Source organism: Talpa occidentalis, unplaced genomic scaffold (genome assembly GCF_014898055.3).
Source record: "Talpa occidentalis isolate TD23 unplaced genomic scaffold, MPIMG_talOcc4v2.1, whole genome shotgun sequence".
In the NCBI taxonomy this organism is placed as follows: domain Eukaryota; kingdom Metazoa; phylum Chordata; class Mammalia; order Eulipotyphla; family Talpidae; genus Talpa; species Talpa occidentalis.
Window position 1 is genome coordinate 8,583,651 of NW_026555331.1, and position 16,738 is coordinate 8,600,388.

A 16,738-nucleotide genomic window follows, 5' to 3' on the forward strand; every position below is an offset into this window, starting at 1 on the left:
CTCTGAGGAAGATCGAGAGGTGCATTTAGTACCTGGCCTCTCCCCGGGCTGCTGGGCCAGGCCTGGGCAGAATCCCCAACCACACACACAGCTGAGAGCATGGAGACTGCGGCCCACCGCCCTGAGAAGCCCCGAGAAGCCCCGAGAAGCCCTGCGACCTCTGGGTGCAGGAGGTGAGGGGGCAGGAAGGGGCTTCAGAGGAATTGCCTGCCCAGACAGGTGGTGGGGCTGGTGGGGCGACGAATCCCAGCAAAGCCCCACGGCCACAACCCTCTCCCCTCCTGTAAGGACAGGAATGACACAGAGCAGGTTTCCTGATCCAGCAGACCAGGTAAAGGAGGAGTCAGAATCCTTAGTGGCTTTTTGCAGGTCTTTTTATTGGGATTTACCAGGTACACAGCAGGCAGGGGTGCTGGGGGGCCGGGAGGCTGGCAGGCCCCCCAGCCCCCTGCAAGTCTTCACTCTAAGCTCTCCAGCCTTCTCTGCTTCGTTCTCGGCTTCTTGGCTTCTGCTGGCGTCCCCATGACGCCGACCTTAAAAGCCCAGTCTCAGCCCAGGTGAATCCCATCTCCCTAGGCCCACACCCTACTCCAGGTGCCGCCATCAGGCATGCATTCAGGACCGCAAGGATCCATCATCTCTCCTGATGGTGGGAGGGCAGAAAAGCCTGACATTTTTCCTTACCCTACACCTCCCTCGTCCATTACTCCCCTCCCCACGCCCTCTGGTACCCAGTATTTTTTTCACGGAGTCTAAGAATTACTCTTGTTGTTTTGCCAGTTTGTTCGCTTTGGTTATTTATATCCTGCAAATGAGTGAGACCATCCGGTAACCGTCTTTCATTTTCTGACTTATTTCACTCGGCATCATCACCTCAAGATCCACTCTTATTGTCCTAAAAGGCGCGATTTCCTCTTTTTTAAATAGCTGAGTAATATTCCTTTGAACATATGTGTTCCACAATTTTGTCATCCAGTCACCTTTTGGGCATTTCGGTTGGTTCCATGCCTTGGTTTTTGTAGTAAGGCTGCTGTGAACAGAGGCGCCATATTGCACTCCCTCTATCAGTATTTCCATCGTCTTTGGATAAATACCAGCAGATTTGGGTAAATACCCAGCAGATTTGGATAAATGCCCAGCAGAGGTGAAACTGTCAGGTGAGGAGGTGTAGGGGCAGCCCTGCTCCTGCCCCATCGGCCGAGGGCTGAGTGAACAGACAGGACCCAGATGTAGGAAGCAGCCAACCCAAGATGGCGGACCCACAGCAGATGCTGGGCAGGGTCTATCGAGGCTCCTTTACCTGGACTGGGCTGCATCTGGCTTGCGGCCTGCAGCGAGAGACTCCTGCGTCCAGCTAAGAGGGCAGGTGGGACCAACACAGGAGAGCAAAGACAGACCCAGCCAGTGCCAGGGAGGCAGTGAAGGGAGGCAGAAGCATCAGAGGCTGCCTTCCATGTAGGACCTTCCACTGCCTGAGACCGATGAGAAGCTGCTACAGTGTCCTGAGGAGCAGGAGAGGGCAAAGGAGCTGAGGGGAGCTGAGGAGCCTGAGGGGAGCTGAGGAACCTGAGGGGAGCTGAGGAGCCTGAGGGGAGCTGAGGAAACTGAGGGGAGCTGAGGAACCCGAGGTGAGCTGAGGAGCCTGAGGTGAGCTGAGGAGCCTGAGGGTTGCTGAGGAGTTTGGAGGGAGCTGAAGAGCTTGAGAGGAGCTGAGGAGCCTGACAGGAGCTGAGGAGCCTGAGGAAAGCTGAAGAGCCTAAGGGGAGCTGAGAAGCCTGAGGGGAGCTGAGGAGACTGAGGGGGGCTGAGGAGACTGAGGGGAGCTGAGGAGACTGAGAGTTGCTGAGGAGTTTGGAGGAAACTGAAGAGCTTGAGGGGAGCTGAGGCGCCTGAGGGGAGCTGAGGAACCTGAGGGGAGCTGAGGAGCCTGAGGGTTGCTGAGGAGTTTGGAGGAAGCTGAAGAGCTTGAGAGGAGCTGAGGAGCCTGAGGGGAGCTGAGGAGTGTGTGTGTGTGTGTGTGTGTGTTTGGGGGGGGGGTTTCATTATTGTGGACCAGGAACTGGCTCCATTTCTCCACCATTCTATAATCACTGTGAGCCCCAGCTGGGCCCTCAGTGCAGGCGCCTCACTGGGACACAACAGGTAGGTCTGAGTGGCTGCAGCAGCTTTGTCCACGGCCGCCCTCCAGATGGCCTAGTGAAGACTCTGGCCCACTTTATGGTTATCATAGAAATTGGGGGCATTCTCAGGTCTAGGATCCCTGAGCCTCTGCCCTGATGTCTGCAGCCCCTTCCCCCACCCCCGGAGGGCGCTCTCCATTGCTTTGTTGTTTGGAAATCCCTGTCTGCATTCAGTCTGCACCACGTGTCCATCTGCAAATCCACTCTTGAACCACTTTTTGAATATGGACCATAAAATTGTGCTTTTTCAGAATCTGCAGAGGTGGTGGCCACAGTGGAAGGTGTAACCATAGCCCCCACCAGCGTGAAACCTTTGGGCTTGGCTGTGTCACCTGTCAAAAGCCGTCCTGAGGAGACAACTGCCAAAGGTAAATGGGAGCAGGCAGCAGAGACCAGTCCTCTCCAGTCTCAGGGTGCTGGGCCGCGTTGTCCACAGACCCCCACTGATCCATGGCGTGCAATGCCAAGTATGGAGAACCTGTGTCTGAGAGGGAGGCTGGGCCAGGAGCCCGACGCTGGGCCTCTGGCTCCTTAGCTCTCCCCCCACTGCTTCTATAACGACGGGGTTACACAATAGACTTCAGCTGAACTGACCCAAAGTTGCAGGCAGAGGAGGAGGGAGGCGGGAGAGGCTGGGAGGCAGAAGGAGAGACAGAGGCAAAGGACAGTCAAGCATCCTGCAGGCAAATCCTGCCAGATGTGCTCACCCGGTGGGGCCAGGAAGCCAGTGGGGACCGCCAGGACCCCCCAGGATGCTGGGCCATGTGGGCCCTGAGCTGGAGCAGGCCCCAAGAGCATCTCCAGTCCAGAAACACCCCAATCCCTGATGGGGGATTTAACAAATAGTCTGAGCAGAGAGGTAAAAACTTGGGAATGAAAATTGACTTTTTGAAAGACACCCCATCCCAGGCGGGGACCAAGCACGCGACAGAAATCCCAGAAGAACGATGCTGGGAGGCCGAGATCAGGGGTGTCCCTCCTGTGAACGCTGTCCCATGTTCCTTGCTCTCCTGAGAGTCTTGTTCCTGTCAGCCTGTGACAGATTCACCTTCCTGCACCGGGGCAGCGGGGGCAGCCTGCAGGTGAAGCCTGAGCTCGGGGAGATGCTCTTCTGTCTGAGCGCCCGGTGCCCGGAGGAATTTGAGTCTTACGGCTGTTACTGTGGACAAGAAGGACACGGCGAGCCCAGGGACGCCCTGGACAGGTATGGGCGGGAGGGTGGAGGGCAGAGGCGCCAACGCCGCCCGCAGAGAGAGCTAACCGTGTCCTCCGAGCAGCTGTCCCTTCGGGACTCACAAAGAGCTTGTCGCAAGCGCGATCTCACGGATGGTGGCTGGTCACCACCGTCACCCCGTGCTCTGGGCGAGCCGCCGAGGCCCAGAGGCTGACTTGCGTCGGTGGCTCGGGGGCACAGAGGCAGCGCCAGATCTTTTGACTTGGGCGTCCGCAGTTCTACCACAGTTACTCCCAGCCGCCCCAACGGGGCCCCTCTCCAAGGACACCCCACCAGACCCCGCCTCTGCTGTTTTGCAAGGAGCCACATGGACAATTGGTGTCTCCGGTTGATGTTTCCCTGCAGGCAACCACATAGAAAGGGGCTTCTCCACTTTGAAGCCTAAGTGCTTAATTTTAGCTTTGCCGCCGGGGGCGAATGGACACTGACCTCACGCGCGCCTTAGTTGTCCGTGGCCTTAGCTGTGCCTTCGGCCCACCCTCCCTGCGCCTCCTCTCTGCGCCGGGCATGACCCCACCTGGCAGGGACTCAACAAGGACAAAACCCAAACAGCAGAACCGAAACGACAGCCCGTGTCCACGGCGAGGGAGCTGGACATGCAGCCAAATGCCAGCGCAGTGAGGGTGGGGGAAGAATAGGAGGAAAAGTGGGGGGAGCTCAGCCTGGACGTGCACTGGAGGAGCATCCTGGAGGTCGAGCTGAGGAGCTGTAAAGACAGGCTGCCTGTGGGGACGGCCCCCGCCCCGGCATGGGGACAGTCTCCCAGGCCCCCACCCCAGGGGCTGTGGAAAATCAGCAACTACAGATGAAATTGAAGAAATAGACCGAGAAAGACAGGCTCCTGGGCTGACTGCAAGCGTACGGCAGGGGCCGCAGAGCAACCGTGTCCGTGGCAGGCTAGACAGGGTCTGGACGGCTCCTCCAGCCAACCTCCCACACCCACCTGCACCGTCTCTGCGGCACCGTCATCCGTCCTGTCAGCATCAGAGAAGGAGAGCGGGGCCAGCCGCGCAGGCAAGCTGCCACGCTCACCCCTCAGGACACTGAAGTCCTGTTTCCAGCAAAGGGCGGCCCGCCCGAGCTAGGGCAGCACATTTGCACCTCCACGGTCCGCCGTCTGCCTCCATTCTCAAGACAAAGCACACGGCGGCAGAACTCTGGGATCCACAGCACTCACAGGTAAAAGGTGAAAGATAGAGATGGTGTGCTTTGATGGACCCCATGAAAGAAAGCAGGGAAGCCGCTGAAGCTATGTGCTGGCCACAGAGAGAGGAGGTTTGGCCGTGCAGGCAGGTAAGCCGTGACGTCGTCAGGAAGGCGTGGGAAACTGAGAACCGGGAAATGGACGAAGGAAGAGCCACACTGGGGCCCGGCGGCCGGGGGTCTGTTCAAGACCACAGCTGCTTTCCATTCTGGCAATTTTTACATTTCCAGGAGGTTTTCGAGACGTGTGAGCACTGATTCACTCACTGACTTTAGATTTCAGTCATTATATTAACTGTCCTCTGCTGCCCCCGCCACATGAGCACACGAGCTAGTCTGGCCGTGCTGTGAAGGCGGTGGAATGGGGCAGGCTCTGGGGTGTGCCCGCACGGGGTGGTGCTGTGCCTCCCAAGGCTGGGGACTTGGAAAGGCTGGTGAATAGGTGCTTGACTGAGCGTACCAGCCCTGTCAGCGGCTGCCACGGTCTGTGACTGGCCTCTGCCCTGGTTGAGTCTCTAAGACCCTTAATAAGATCCCCTGTGAAAGGCCAGGAAGAGCTGAAAGGAGAGGATTTGGGGAGCCACTGCAGGCCTTATTGGCAGAAGCCATCACAAGTTTCCCGGGGATGCCCACCTGTCTGGGCGGGGAGCTCCACTGGAGAGGGTGAGGCTTTATCAGGCCAGATGGGTGGACTCAAAAAACAAGACATGGGTTCATTCCCGTTTATTGACAGGAGACACTTTTATTTACACACACTTTTCTAGATGCAGTTCTTTGTTTATGCTCAGAATACTTACTCTGCTCTCTTGAAGGCCGGGGACAGAGGGAGGGGGTATACTTTGTGAAACTGAAAATAATACCCCTTCCTCCAGACTCTACATTCACCTGTACAATTATTGTAATCATTTTCAATAATCTACATACAAATTACCCACACTTGCACTCAACAGAATCATAATAAAACTATAAAAATAATTTAAATAAGACGCATATAGCGTGATTGGTCCTGCCTAAGAGAGTCTTTGCTCACTATACAGACTGAACCACCCTACGGGACTGCCCTTGGGATATAGATATATACATATTTACAAATCAGCCCTATGGGCTTGGGAAGGGAGGCGCTGCTTTCTTCTCTACTATGGAGTGTGCCACAAGCAGGCCCTGAGGGAGCTCCAGGCAACTGGGAGCTCTGGGCCTCAAAGGGTTTTTCTTGCTTGTAGGTGCTGTTTGAACCATCACTGCTGCTTGGAGCAGGTGAGAAGGCTGGGCTGCCTGCTGGAGAGGCTTCCTCCGTCCCCGGTGGTGTGCGTGGGCCGCAAGCCCAAGTGTAAGTGCTATGGGATTGATTGCACAGGGAGTGCGTTCATGTCAGCCTCAGGACACTTTACCAAGCAGTTTTATCTAGCATGTGATTTCATGGTCTTAACTTTGAGAAAAGTCTTGGCAGCCTAGCGTCCTCTATGAGGGAGAAGCTATTAAATCAGTGGCCATGAGGGGGCGCCAAGGCCCAAGAGCTCTCAGAGAGAAGAGAGCTGGGATAGTCTCAGACCTTGCACCTGGTCTTCATTAAGCCAGCAGGGATCTCCTAAGAAGCAGAAGCCCCCTCCCAGAGAGATCTGGGGAGAAACTCTAGGAAAAGTGAATGGTTCAAGAACGAGAAGAAAAACACTGGCATTTGGGGAACTCCAGGCAGTTTAAAGACAGCAGTGGTTCTGTATTGTTGGGACAGAAAGTGGGGGTTGGGGGGCGGCTGTGGTCCAAGGGGAGCTGGGGAGACGGAGGCACACTGGTCACGAGCCCAGGAGGCCTGGAGTCTTTGCATAGTGTTCCAGAGGGGACTAGGAGCTGGGGCTGGACAGGCTTAGAGTCCGGGAGACGGGATACATCATGACTGTGGTCTGATGAGGGGGCCCGCAATGCTGCTCGGCCAGACACCTTCTCCCTCCCTCAGATCTCACAGGAGCCAGGGACACTGCATTTGTAGTCTGAACCCCAACTGACCCTCTGTGAACTCTGATGGTGCAGTGTGGGGCAGTAAGAAATGAGGGCACCAGGCCCAGGGAGATGGTTGTAGTTATCCTGGGGGAGCAGGCTTATGGGGGTGCTCCCCCCTATGCCTTCTGCTGTTGGCCGGTGTGCCTGGGGCTGACAGAGAAGGCAGGGTAGGAGATTTGGAGGGTAAGTGTGAAAAGAAAAGTCCGCTTAGTCCAGTTGATGAGCACTTCATGGTATGATCAGATGAAAACCACTGAACAGACCAAATCCACCTTTCACTCCATCGCCAAGCGCAGATAACAAGGATAGCAGTTGCAGAACGAGTGTTGATGTCAATTCATCTTCAAAGTCATTATTTTGTTTAAGTCACAATGAGGCTATGTACCCCCTCCCCACTGCCTGCAGCAGAAACCTTCAAGAAATAGGTAGAATGGCCAAATCCCATGAAAACAAAAAAGACACAAATTTGAAGTTCAGACAAACAACAAATAGTTGTTTAATCTAAGTCTGCCCCAAAGGGAGATCTGATTTGGACATATTTACCTGAAATTTAAATTTAACTGAGCATCCTGTGTTCTATCTGGCCAAATTAAAACAGAATGGACAAGAATTACTATTTCTCTTTGACAAATGGGAAACTTTGGCCCAGAGAAGTAACAGTTCAGTCCAACCAATATTTCTTTGGAGGCAAACCCAGCAGACACTCGTCAAGGATCGCCCTGGGTGCGCCCACCCGCCCAGCCAGCAGGAGTCTCCGCCCAGCTACAGGAAAAGGTGGAGGCACAGATGCAAGCACATGAATGTCACCGGCAGGCCATCTGTTGTGCCAGAGCACAGCAGGGGTGCAGTCGATGGCGCCCACAGGAAAACCACTTCATGTGGGCTGGGAGGTTCGGGATCTGGCCACCTCGCCTATTTTTTGCAGGAGGAGGGAGGGAGCGGGTCTCACCCCACCAGGAGCTAGGCAGGAGGAGAAAGTTAAGAGTTTCCCAGCAGAAGGACGGCCTTGCGCCTGATGCCAGCCGTGGGCCTGAGCCCACAGGCCTGTCCTCACCGCCCGTCTCCACCCGCCTCCAGGTGCGGGGCGCAGCCTGTGCGCCAAGGTGCTCTGCGCCTGCGACCAGACCGCGGCCGCGTGCATGGCCTCCGCCGTCTTCAACCAAAGCCTCAAGTCACCCGGCGGCGCCCAGTGCCGGGGCAGCCGGCCCCGCTGTGAGCACCAGGAGCGCCCGCGGGCAGGGCCGTCCGCGCTGGCCCCGGGGTCCAGCGCCAGCGCCAGCTCCGAGGACAGCGAGGAAGCCCCGCCCCTCCCCGCCCAGGACAGCGAGGAAGCCCCGCCCCTCCCCGCCCAGGACAGCCAGGAAGCCCCGCCCCTCCCCGCCCAGGACAGCTAGGAAGCCCCGCCCCTCCCCGCCCGGGACAGCGAGGAAGCCCCGCCCCGCCCAGGACAGCGAGGAAGCCCCGCCCCTCCCCGCCCAGGACAGCCAGGAAGCCCCGCCCCTCCCCGCCCAGGACAGCCAGGAAGCCCCGCCCCCCGCCCAGGACAGCGAGGAAGCCCCGCCCCTCCCCGCCCAGGACAGCCAGGAAGCCCCGCCCCTCCCCGCCCAGGACAGCCAGGAAGCCCCTAGGACAGCCAGGAAGCCCCCCCAGACATCCAGGAAGCCCCGCCCCTCCCCGCCTAGGACAGCCAGGAAGCCCCGCCCCTCCCCGCCCGGGACAGGGGTAACCCCGGGCGCAGGGGGCGCCTGAGAAGGGAGCGGGGATTCCCGAGCAGCTCCGTGGGTGACCCGGGAGGGTCCCCAACCTGGTCCCAAATAGAACCCCAGAGTGAAAGGCAGCCGCGCCCTGAGCGTCTGGCCCCCCCTTCTCTCACCCCCGGGGGCCGTCTCCAGTCCGTGCGTCTCGGCGCGGGCGGCGGGGGGCGGCGGGGGCGTCGCGGTGGGTCCCGGGGCCCGAGAGGGCCTTTGGCCAGGGCCCGCGGGTGCCCCTGCTGCCTCCGCGCTGGGGCGCAATAAAGGCTCCACCAGCGCCTCCCCGTTGTGCTGAGGAGCCAGGTGAGGCCTCGGGGCGTGGGCGCGCAGGTGAGGGCAGGTGCGAGGCGCCGCGGCGGGGAGACAGCTCCACGCCCAGCCGCCGCGCCCGCCTGTCCTGCGGGAACGAGGGTGTCGTCAATAAAGAGTCACCGGTCTCCTTCCATCGCAAAGACCCCGCCCAGGTGTGTGCCGAGGGCCGGGACGCCGGTTCTGGCGCGTGCCCTGAGCATACACTCGCCTCCCTGTCCCTCGGGGCCGGGGGGCACAGTCAGCCCACGAGGCGTCGTCGCTCACACCCCTGCCTTGGCTCCGGCGGTGTTAAACTGTTTCCCCGTCTTTTTTCCTTTTTTTTTTTTTTTTTTACGTTTTAAAATAGCAGATTTATTAGGAAAAGGAGGAAAGCAGAGGCACCTGCATAGTCACAGGCGGGCAGGAGAGCTACCTAAGCTGATTTTTTAAAAAAGATTTATTTATTTATGCGTACAAGAACTGGGGTACAGGCCAGAGGTGTGTGGGGGGTGAGAGGACTCACCAGAGACAGAGTGGGGAGCAGAACAGGCAGACTGACTGAAACACACTGCTGAGGGGAGCAGCGGGCGACACAGGCGAGGTCTGCCGCGCCGTGTGGGTATCTCTCAGGCCCACTGGGGTTCGAACTTGTGCTGCAGAGGCTTCGGAGAGCTTCATAGTGCTGTGCTTAACCCATTGCGCCACCAGGGGGGGTCCTAAACTGATTTTTTTTTTTTTTTTTTTTTTTAAATTTCGGTGTCTCATGCCTTATTCTCGGAGTCCCCATGTCTGTCAACGATGTGTGGAAGGATAAAGGCAGGCACTGGGCTGAAGGAGGCAGGTGGACAGTGGAAGGCAACAAATGCCCACTTTGACATGCAGGTTAATATGGTAACTGTGAAAAACTGGCATCTACCCATCCATCATGCACCCACGGGCAGCTACTGAGATCACATTGTGTACCGGGCAGAGGGCAACGTGGTACCAGAATCCCCCCTCAATACTCAGTGGGGCCCCGCGGGCTTTTGGGGTTCACATCATGCCCTTGGCGCTCAGGCCCGGCGGCCTGTATCCTGTAGGGGGAGCGCCTGAGTTCGGGCCTGCTCTGCATACACAACAGCAAGAAAACCTCCAAAAGCTGGTGTCAGCTGACCTCAGGTTTTAAAAATCCCTCCCTGACTCTTTAAGCTCAGTGGGAAAGATCTGAAATTATAAATGTGATGGTCCTAGACTGAGTCTCGCCCTTAAACCCAGGCTAACGGGTGCCAGAGAGGGCATCTTGGCCTGGCTAATGCCCACCTGCTCCCAGGACAGGCTGTGAGAGCCAGTCCCGCCGGGCCCCCTCCGCCCTGCAGGGCCCCCCGCCTTCCGCACCTTCTCGCAGCGCGTGTTCTCAGAGTCGGGCCGCACATTCAAGCACACACAATCCAGAATGGGGTGGGGCATCGATCCCCAACAGGGTCACCCTGATCGTGAAGAGCAGAAGCCGAAGGGTACATGGTTTCCCGTCTCCCAGCGTCTGGGTGGACAGCTGTGAGATTTCATGAGCTCCTCGGAGTGTCCACGAGGACGGACCTCCAGGCACCTGCTGTGACGGGCAGTCCAGGAAAAGCCGTGCAGTGAAGTCCTCCTGCTCCACGCCGTCCTTTGCGCATCCCGGGGTCATTTCCCAAAGTAGCCCCTGCACGGAGACCGTCCTGGCCGCGGAGGGGAACCTCGGCCAAGACGGGGCCTTTCCGATGGTGCGACTCGGCAGCTAAGTGTAAAGCACCGAATGGAGCAGAACTAGGAGACTTGGAACATGAGGATGTTCCCACTTGGTTCTGCTCTTGCGCTCACTTGAACTTGGTACTGACATAACTTACGTACCTGGTGTAGTTGTAGTTGGAAAGAGCCTGTGAGAGCCAAGCACACAGACTCTGTGCGTGTGCGTGTGTGTGTGTGTGTGTTTTAAATGGGGCGGAGGCCAGTGTCAAAGCTCACTCTGCTCAGTCACGGGCCAAAATCCACCGGCCTGGAGGTGGGGCTGCACCCGAACCCCCAGTCTGTCCTTCCCCACTTTCTATCACGTGAAGCCTCTGAAGGCCCTCAGCGCCCAGGCACAGCGGTGAGTAGCAGAAGCAGCAAACCAGGGGCCAGAGGGTGGTGATTTCACTCATTTACAGCTCAAGGACACAGGGTTGAGAAGACAAACCTGAAACTGAGGCAGAGACGGCACCTCCGCTCCCACCAGCGCACCCCGCGTTTGCTCCCAGCCGCCTCCCCCGACCAGCGACTCCGGATCGGCGGCTTCCGGTTTAGGGGAGCAGGAAACCGCTGGGCAACTCGGTTTTCACCAAAGCTCATTTTTAAGGAAAGTGAAATATTGAGTAAATTTAACCTAATAAATGTAATAATAGCTATTATAAAAAGTACTTAAACAGGAGTGATTTGACTGCTTTATTGCTTACGTATGAATTGCACAGTGAATTTTACACTTCAAAACAATTACATTTATTACATACATGGCATGAATAGGACAAATGTGTTCCATTTTCAGACAGGAAAACATTCTGAAGGGGGGCAGTTAGTTGCTAATATAGTATTATTTGAAGAGAACAAGCGCAGAAGTGTTAAGGAAGGATGTGTGTGTGTTCAGGTAAACCCACCAACAAACGATGTGAACAGTCAAAGACAACACAAGTTTAGGAGGAACATTTAGATGTTTACTATTCAATGTTGGAGAAAGAAAAAGGAATGATACCAGCAACTGCATACCACAAAAAGAGAATGAACAAGTTTATTAAAGTTTTAAATATCTACAAAAATATAGTAAAATACAGTGAACGTCAACGCATCTTAAATTTCCGTCTCTACACCGACTCCGTACAGCATGCAGCTCCTCCCCGCAGGTGTCCTGCGGCCCTGGAAGAGACAGCCCAGTGAAGACCCATTTCTTGGGAATCACTGTTAACTGGACAAGTTCAGTGACACCGAAGACGACTGGGCCTCAAAACCAGAAACCGAATTAACAGTTTACAAACAGACCCCAAGAAAGTGATGGCCGTTGACCGAAATGATTTTTCTTTACGTGCAATACATGCATTTTTTAATCACAGAGAAACAGGAAATTCTGTAGAGCAGTTTGTTCTGCGTGAGAGCAAATGAATATATATCTTCTTTTCTTATACTATTAAATTATATATCTTTTCATACAAAAGCACACAGTGTTAATCTGTAAAATGACATCCAAGAGGATGATGATTGTTTTTGCATGTCCCCCTGCTTAGATTTTTTTAAAATGCAGTCAAAAATTAATGTCCTTCTTTAAAAATACCAAAAAACAAAAAGGAATTTTAAAAAAAAGTAAACTTGGTCTATTAAAGGGTGAAACTTTTTATGTGATCAACAGGCAAAGTTACAGTGAGAGCTGCAATGAGGCCAGGCAGCCCCACGGTGATGACTGTTCTCTGGAAACAGGTCTTGCTTACCTACAACTACTAAACGTCCAGGATATCTGACTATCATTTTATAGGCTTAATAACTGGCACTTTTTGGAAGATGTTTCAAGTTGCTGTAATCTTAAATACTTAAAAAATAAAATCAGAGTATCCTGTTCTATGATGCTGTTCTTTACTTTTTTCTGGTTCTACGAGTGTTGCCCAAATCATCATAAACATTATTTATGATGATTTCATAAATAACCGCATTATTTCAAACAAAACCAAAGGTAAAAATTGAAAATTTTTAGCTACCAGTTTTGATATGTATATTGTTATATGTATAAAGAAATCAAACCTGAACAAGTAGTATTATAAATGGGTGACTTTATAAAAAATGTTCCAAGCACTATATAAGCATCGCAAAGAAAGTTGCTCGCTGCAGCTGCGGATGGATTCCCCGAGATGCACCTGATGCCACGGCATCACTCTGCACGTGCAGAGAGCATGCGCCAGCGCAGCAGCTTCCGTCAACAGAAGCCTAACGCGACCCTTAACCCCTGGGACTGCTAAAACGATAGGTACTCCTTTCAAATGTAATATAAGAAACCCCCAAAAGAGATGAATGCCAGTTATAATTCAAATCTTAAAAATTAAAAGTCCGCTTGGGGAATTTTTTTACTGTGAGGATTTAAAACAATGCACAACATGGACTGTAAATTAATGTGCTTTTAATAGGAATGAAAATGTACACACTCTTCACAGGTGAACTAGTAGTTGTCTTAAATGTCTTTTTCCTATACTAAATATATATCTCATTTAATCAATGGAGCCACAGCAAAATACTACTATTATTTCAAAGCATAGTCTGTAAACTAATACATCTTATGATGTAAAAAATATTCCACAGTTTGGTACTCCAAGAGTAAGCTCTAAGCCTCTCATGTAGAATGGTCAAACCCTTGGCAGAAACAAAGTATTACAAGAACTAGATACTTTAAAGTCTGGTGATTTTTAAGGTCATATTCTAGGATATTACTCATTAGAGGTCATCATTACACACACTGGAGGACTGCCATCACACATCATCACAGCGACAAGCAGCGGGAGGCCAACCACAACACGTGAACCATGGGGCGCAAGCTGCAGAACAGTTGTGCAGCCCGGAACTAGGGATACATTTGCTTACTTGCTTTTGCAGATGACCAAAAACAAAAGCAATGCTATTTCTAAGCAGCTGTGTAGAAGTTCACAAAATACAGTAGATGCTTCATGTATTTTCAACCCTCTGGAGGCTTATTTTGTTGTTAATCTCTGTGAAATCTTTAAAATGTACTATTGAACAATGGAATAATATGAGACCTACATAGGTTCAACTTTAAAAGCCAACAGGAATCTCAGAAGAAATTAACAAGGCATAAATCTATCTTCAAAAGTACTCTAAATTATATATAGTTCTAAAATTTCTGCTATGGTATGCTAAGCATTTGGTTAAAAATAGGTTCCATCATTATTTTCAAGAAATATGTTACTACACATTAAGTAAATCCTGAAAACTCAGTTTGGCCTCAATTTTTAGCTTTTAAAGTCCTATGCTGAGGTCTTCATGAGCTGCTTAGTACACACACAAATCTGGAAACTTCATCTCATAGACTGGGACAGACTGGTACTGGGCATGCCCGGAAGTAATGGTCAGTGTTCCCGATGGACTGGGAGGAGGGCTGGAAAAGAAGAACAAGCATGGTCAAGAGCATATTTGAGAGCGGTTCATTTCACAGAGCACCCTGTGAAGCAGAATGCAAACAGCACAGCACAGCATGCAGATCCTTCACTGCAGAGATCAACGTGAAGTCGCCAGCTGGTTCCAAGGAAGTAGCTCATAGTACCAAGCTGTTTTTAAGTCTTGACCAGACATTTCCCTGTGTCTGTGTGTTTGGATATACAGATGTATGTATATACACGAAGAGATGTGTGCGTGTATATGTATATAGCTTTCTATAATGGGATAACACTACACCCATTCTTGCAAGCTTGCTTTGTTTCATTAGCAAAAGTTCTGTTTTACATGCATGCATTATCCTTTCTGATGGTATTTCATTATCTGGCTATATTGTAATTGAAAGGTAGGAACTTTTGCTTATCCTAAATGAAAAGCACCATAACTTAAAAATATTTAGCCACAGGGCCTCCCTGGTGGCGCGGCAGGGTGGGTGCAGCACTGTGGAGCTGTCCGCAGCTTCTGCAGCGCGGGTTCGATTCCTGGCCGGCCAGGGAGATACCCACATGGTGCAGCAGACCTCTCCTGTCACGCCCACTGCTCCTCTCAGCAGTGTTTTCAGTCCAACTGCCTGTTCTGCTCCCTGCTCTGTCTCTGGTGAATTCTCTCTCCCTCCTGCACCTGTGACCTGTACCCCAGTTCTTGTATAAATAAATAAATCTTAAAAAAAAAATTACCTAGCCACAAATTTATATACACACACAGGTGTGTATATGGGGTACACACCTGTGGCCTGTACCCCAGTTCTTGTATAAATAAATAAATCTTAAAAAAAATTACCTAGCCACAAATTTATAGGGGTCTAAAATTTTCCATTTTGTTTTTTGTAGTAAGAAAAAAGAAAACCCTTACCGTATGGTGAGTTCCAATATTTGAGCAAGTCTATCATGAAGCAAATTTGCCTACAAAGGGAAAAAAAGAATGGGTTTATTATTTTCCAAATACCCATATGTAAAACAATGCAATTTAAAGGAAAACGCACAATTATAGCAATTAAGCGGATCACACCTTCGAAGGCTTTAACATTTTGGTTTTATCTGTCTCATATTGGAATTTAACGGTTCTTTCAGTCCTTTTTGAGTCTCACTACTAAAAACAAACCAACAGAAACAAAACAAAATACCCACAGTAAAATTACTGGAGACCACTACAAAAAATATATCAAAGCAGGGCCTCGCTGGTGGCGCAGTGGTTGAGCGCTGGGTTGCGAAGCTGCTCGAAGCCTCCGCGGTGCCGGTTCAATCCCCGGCTGCTCCCCGGCCACCGGAGGAGGGTCTCGCATGGTGTGCAGACCTCTCCTGCCACCCGCTGCTCCCCTCAGCAGTGTCCTTCGGTCCTTCTGCCTGCTCTGCTCCCCGCTCTGGCTCTGGTGAATTCTCTCACCCTCCCGCGCTTCTGACTGTACCCAGTGCTTGTATAAATAAATAAATAAATCTTTAAAAAAAAAAAAAGTATCAAAGTGCTAACAGTCATTAACATTCAGTTTGGGATGTGCCTTTCCATCAGCTCACAGCGCGTCCGTCACAGCTCTGCCTTGACAGTGACCAGACGCACTGCCTGTGCTCTCCTGAGCCTGCAGCTTGGCACCTTCAACAATGACCAAGAAAGTTTCCACAAAAGCGAACTCTACTCCCTCTCCCTTCACCACTGGTTCACTTACTTTGGATTCACACTGCGCTGCTATTTCCTCAAAAGGTGCCTTCTGGAATTTTTCTATCACAAGCCGCCTTTTCTCCTTTTCCTGCTCTTCCATTCCATTGGTATCTACGTAAGTGTTTACAAAGACCCATTAAAAGAAATATAGAATCTCACAGAACCTGGCAGATGGCCATAGGAGCAAATGATCTATAAACTAAAATTAAAGGCAATTTTCAGGACTACTTTCATAGGAAAGAAAAGGCATAAATCCTTGCCACATCTTAAATCTAGAAAGCACACATATTTAAAAAAAAAAAAAAAATCTAAACTACACAGCACCGGTTCCTCTTCACAGATGATCGCCGTCTCCCTTTCCAAAAAAGCAGGATAATTTTCTACAGGTGAAGGACCTTCATGAAAGATGATGCTTTTATTAATAACTATCCCTTTGCACCTATAAGGTGCTAAATAAAACGTGTGCCAAACTGGACACTGAATGCCTAACTGCAATACGAACAGGGACACTTGAACGGAACCGTCTCAGCCAGTAAACCGTTACCACAATTCCAAAGATATGTTTTGTTTGCTTGATCTGAAGATGATGTGGTCTGGCCAAAGTTTGTAAGATAGTAAAATAAGATGTCTTTTTGACACTACTAATACAGTAACTGGGCCTATTTTTTTAAGACAATGAAAAGACTACTTAGTGGCTTATCAATTCATCTACTGGTAACAGCTAGTAATTCCTCAAGGGTGTTTTTTTTGTTTTTTTTTTCCCCAGCTGAGAGTTTCATAGACATGCACTGTGCCCACGCTTCCTTACACAAAGCTGCTTTTCAAGTGGACAAACTAAAAATTACAGTTTTAAAAATTGGAAATAGTGGGCAGAAAGGAAGTGGGCATTGTTGTTGTTTTTTCCCTTTGAGATTGTGGCAGGTTAACAAAATTGAAGACTTAACCTACTGATTACAACACAGAACTATGATCGCAGGACTGGAGTGACATCAAGTGTGTCTAGGGCTTGGCAGAAGATTGAAATGTTTAAATCAAGCAGGTTAAAGCAGCAGATGTTCAGGTAAATGTGGGCAAGCTGAGCACAAGCCATGTCCGAAGTATTTGGGCTCTCTACATAAAAATAATATTTGCACCTAAATCTGGCCTAGTGGCATAGAGGTTGCTTTCCATTGTAGCAGTTCTCAAATTTTCTGGTTTTTAAGACTGTTTATACTCTTAAAAATTACTGAGAACAC

The 16,738-nt window shown here is 51.5% G+C and overlaps 2 protein-coding genes across 4 annotated transcripts in view; one reads left to right on the plus strand and one right to left on the minus strand.

The window, feature by feature from the left end:
• OC90 (otoconin 90) overlaps nucleotides 1-8,006 on the plus strand; it is a 28,545-nt gene extending 20,539 nt beyond the window's left edge. Inside the window, exons 12-15 of the mRNA XM_037514092.2 lie at nucleotides 2,432-2,548; nucleotides 3,213-3,384; nucleotides 5,838-5,944; nucleotides 7,690-8,006. Coding sequence (XP_037369989.1) covers nucleotides 2,432-2,548; nucleotides 3,213-3,384; nucleotides 5,838-5,944; nucleotides 7,690-8,006 — 713 coding nt within the window. The remainder of the gene's footprint in view (nucleotides 1-2,431; nucleotides 2,549-3,212; nucleotides 3,385-5,837; nucleotides 5,945-7,689) is intronic.
• A 3,049-nt stretch (nucleotides 8,007-11,055) lies between these two features.
• The window catches only part of EFR3A (EFR3 homolog A), an 81,049-nt gene continuing 75,366 nt past the window's right edge, over nucleotides 11,056-16,738 (minus strand). For all 3 annotated transcript variants that reach the window (XM_037501678.2, XM_037501679.2, XM_037501675.2), the window contains 3 exons: nucleotides 15,511-15,614; nucleotides 14,703-14,752; nucleotides 11,056-13,794 (listed from right to left, as the gene is read on the minus strand). In XM_037501678.2, the coding sequence (XP_037357575.2) occupies nucleotides 13,689-13,794; nucleotides 14,703-14,752; nucleotides 15,511-15,614 (260 nt within the window). In that variant the 3' untranslated portion in view covers nucleotides 11,056-13,688. The remainder of the gene's footprint in view (nucleotides 13,795-14,702; nucleotides 14,753-15,510; nucleotides 15,615-16,738) is intronic.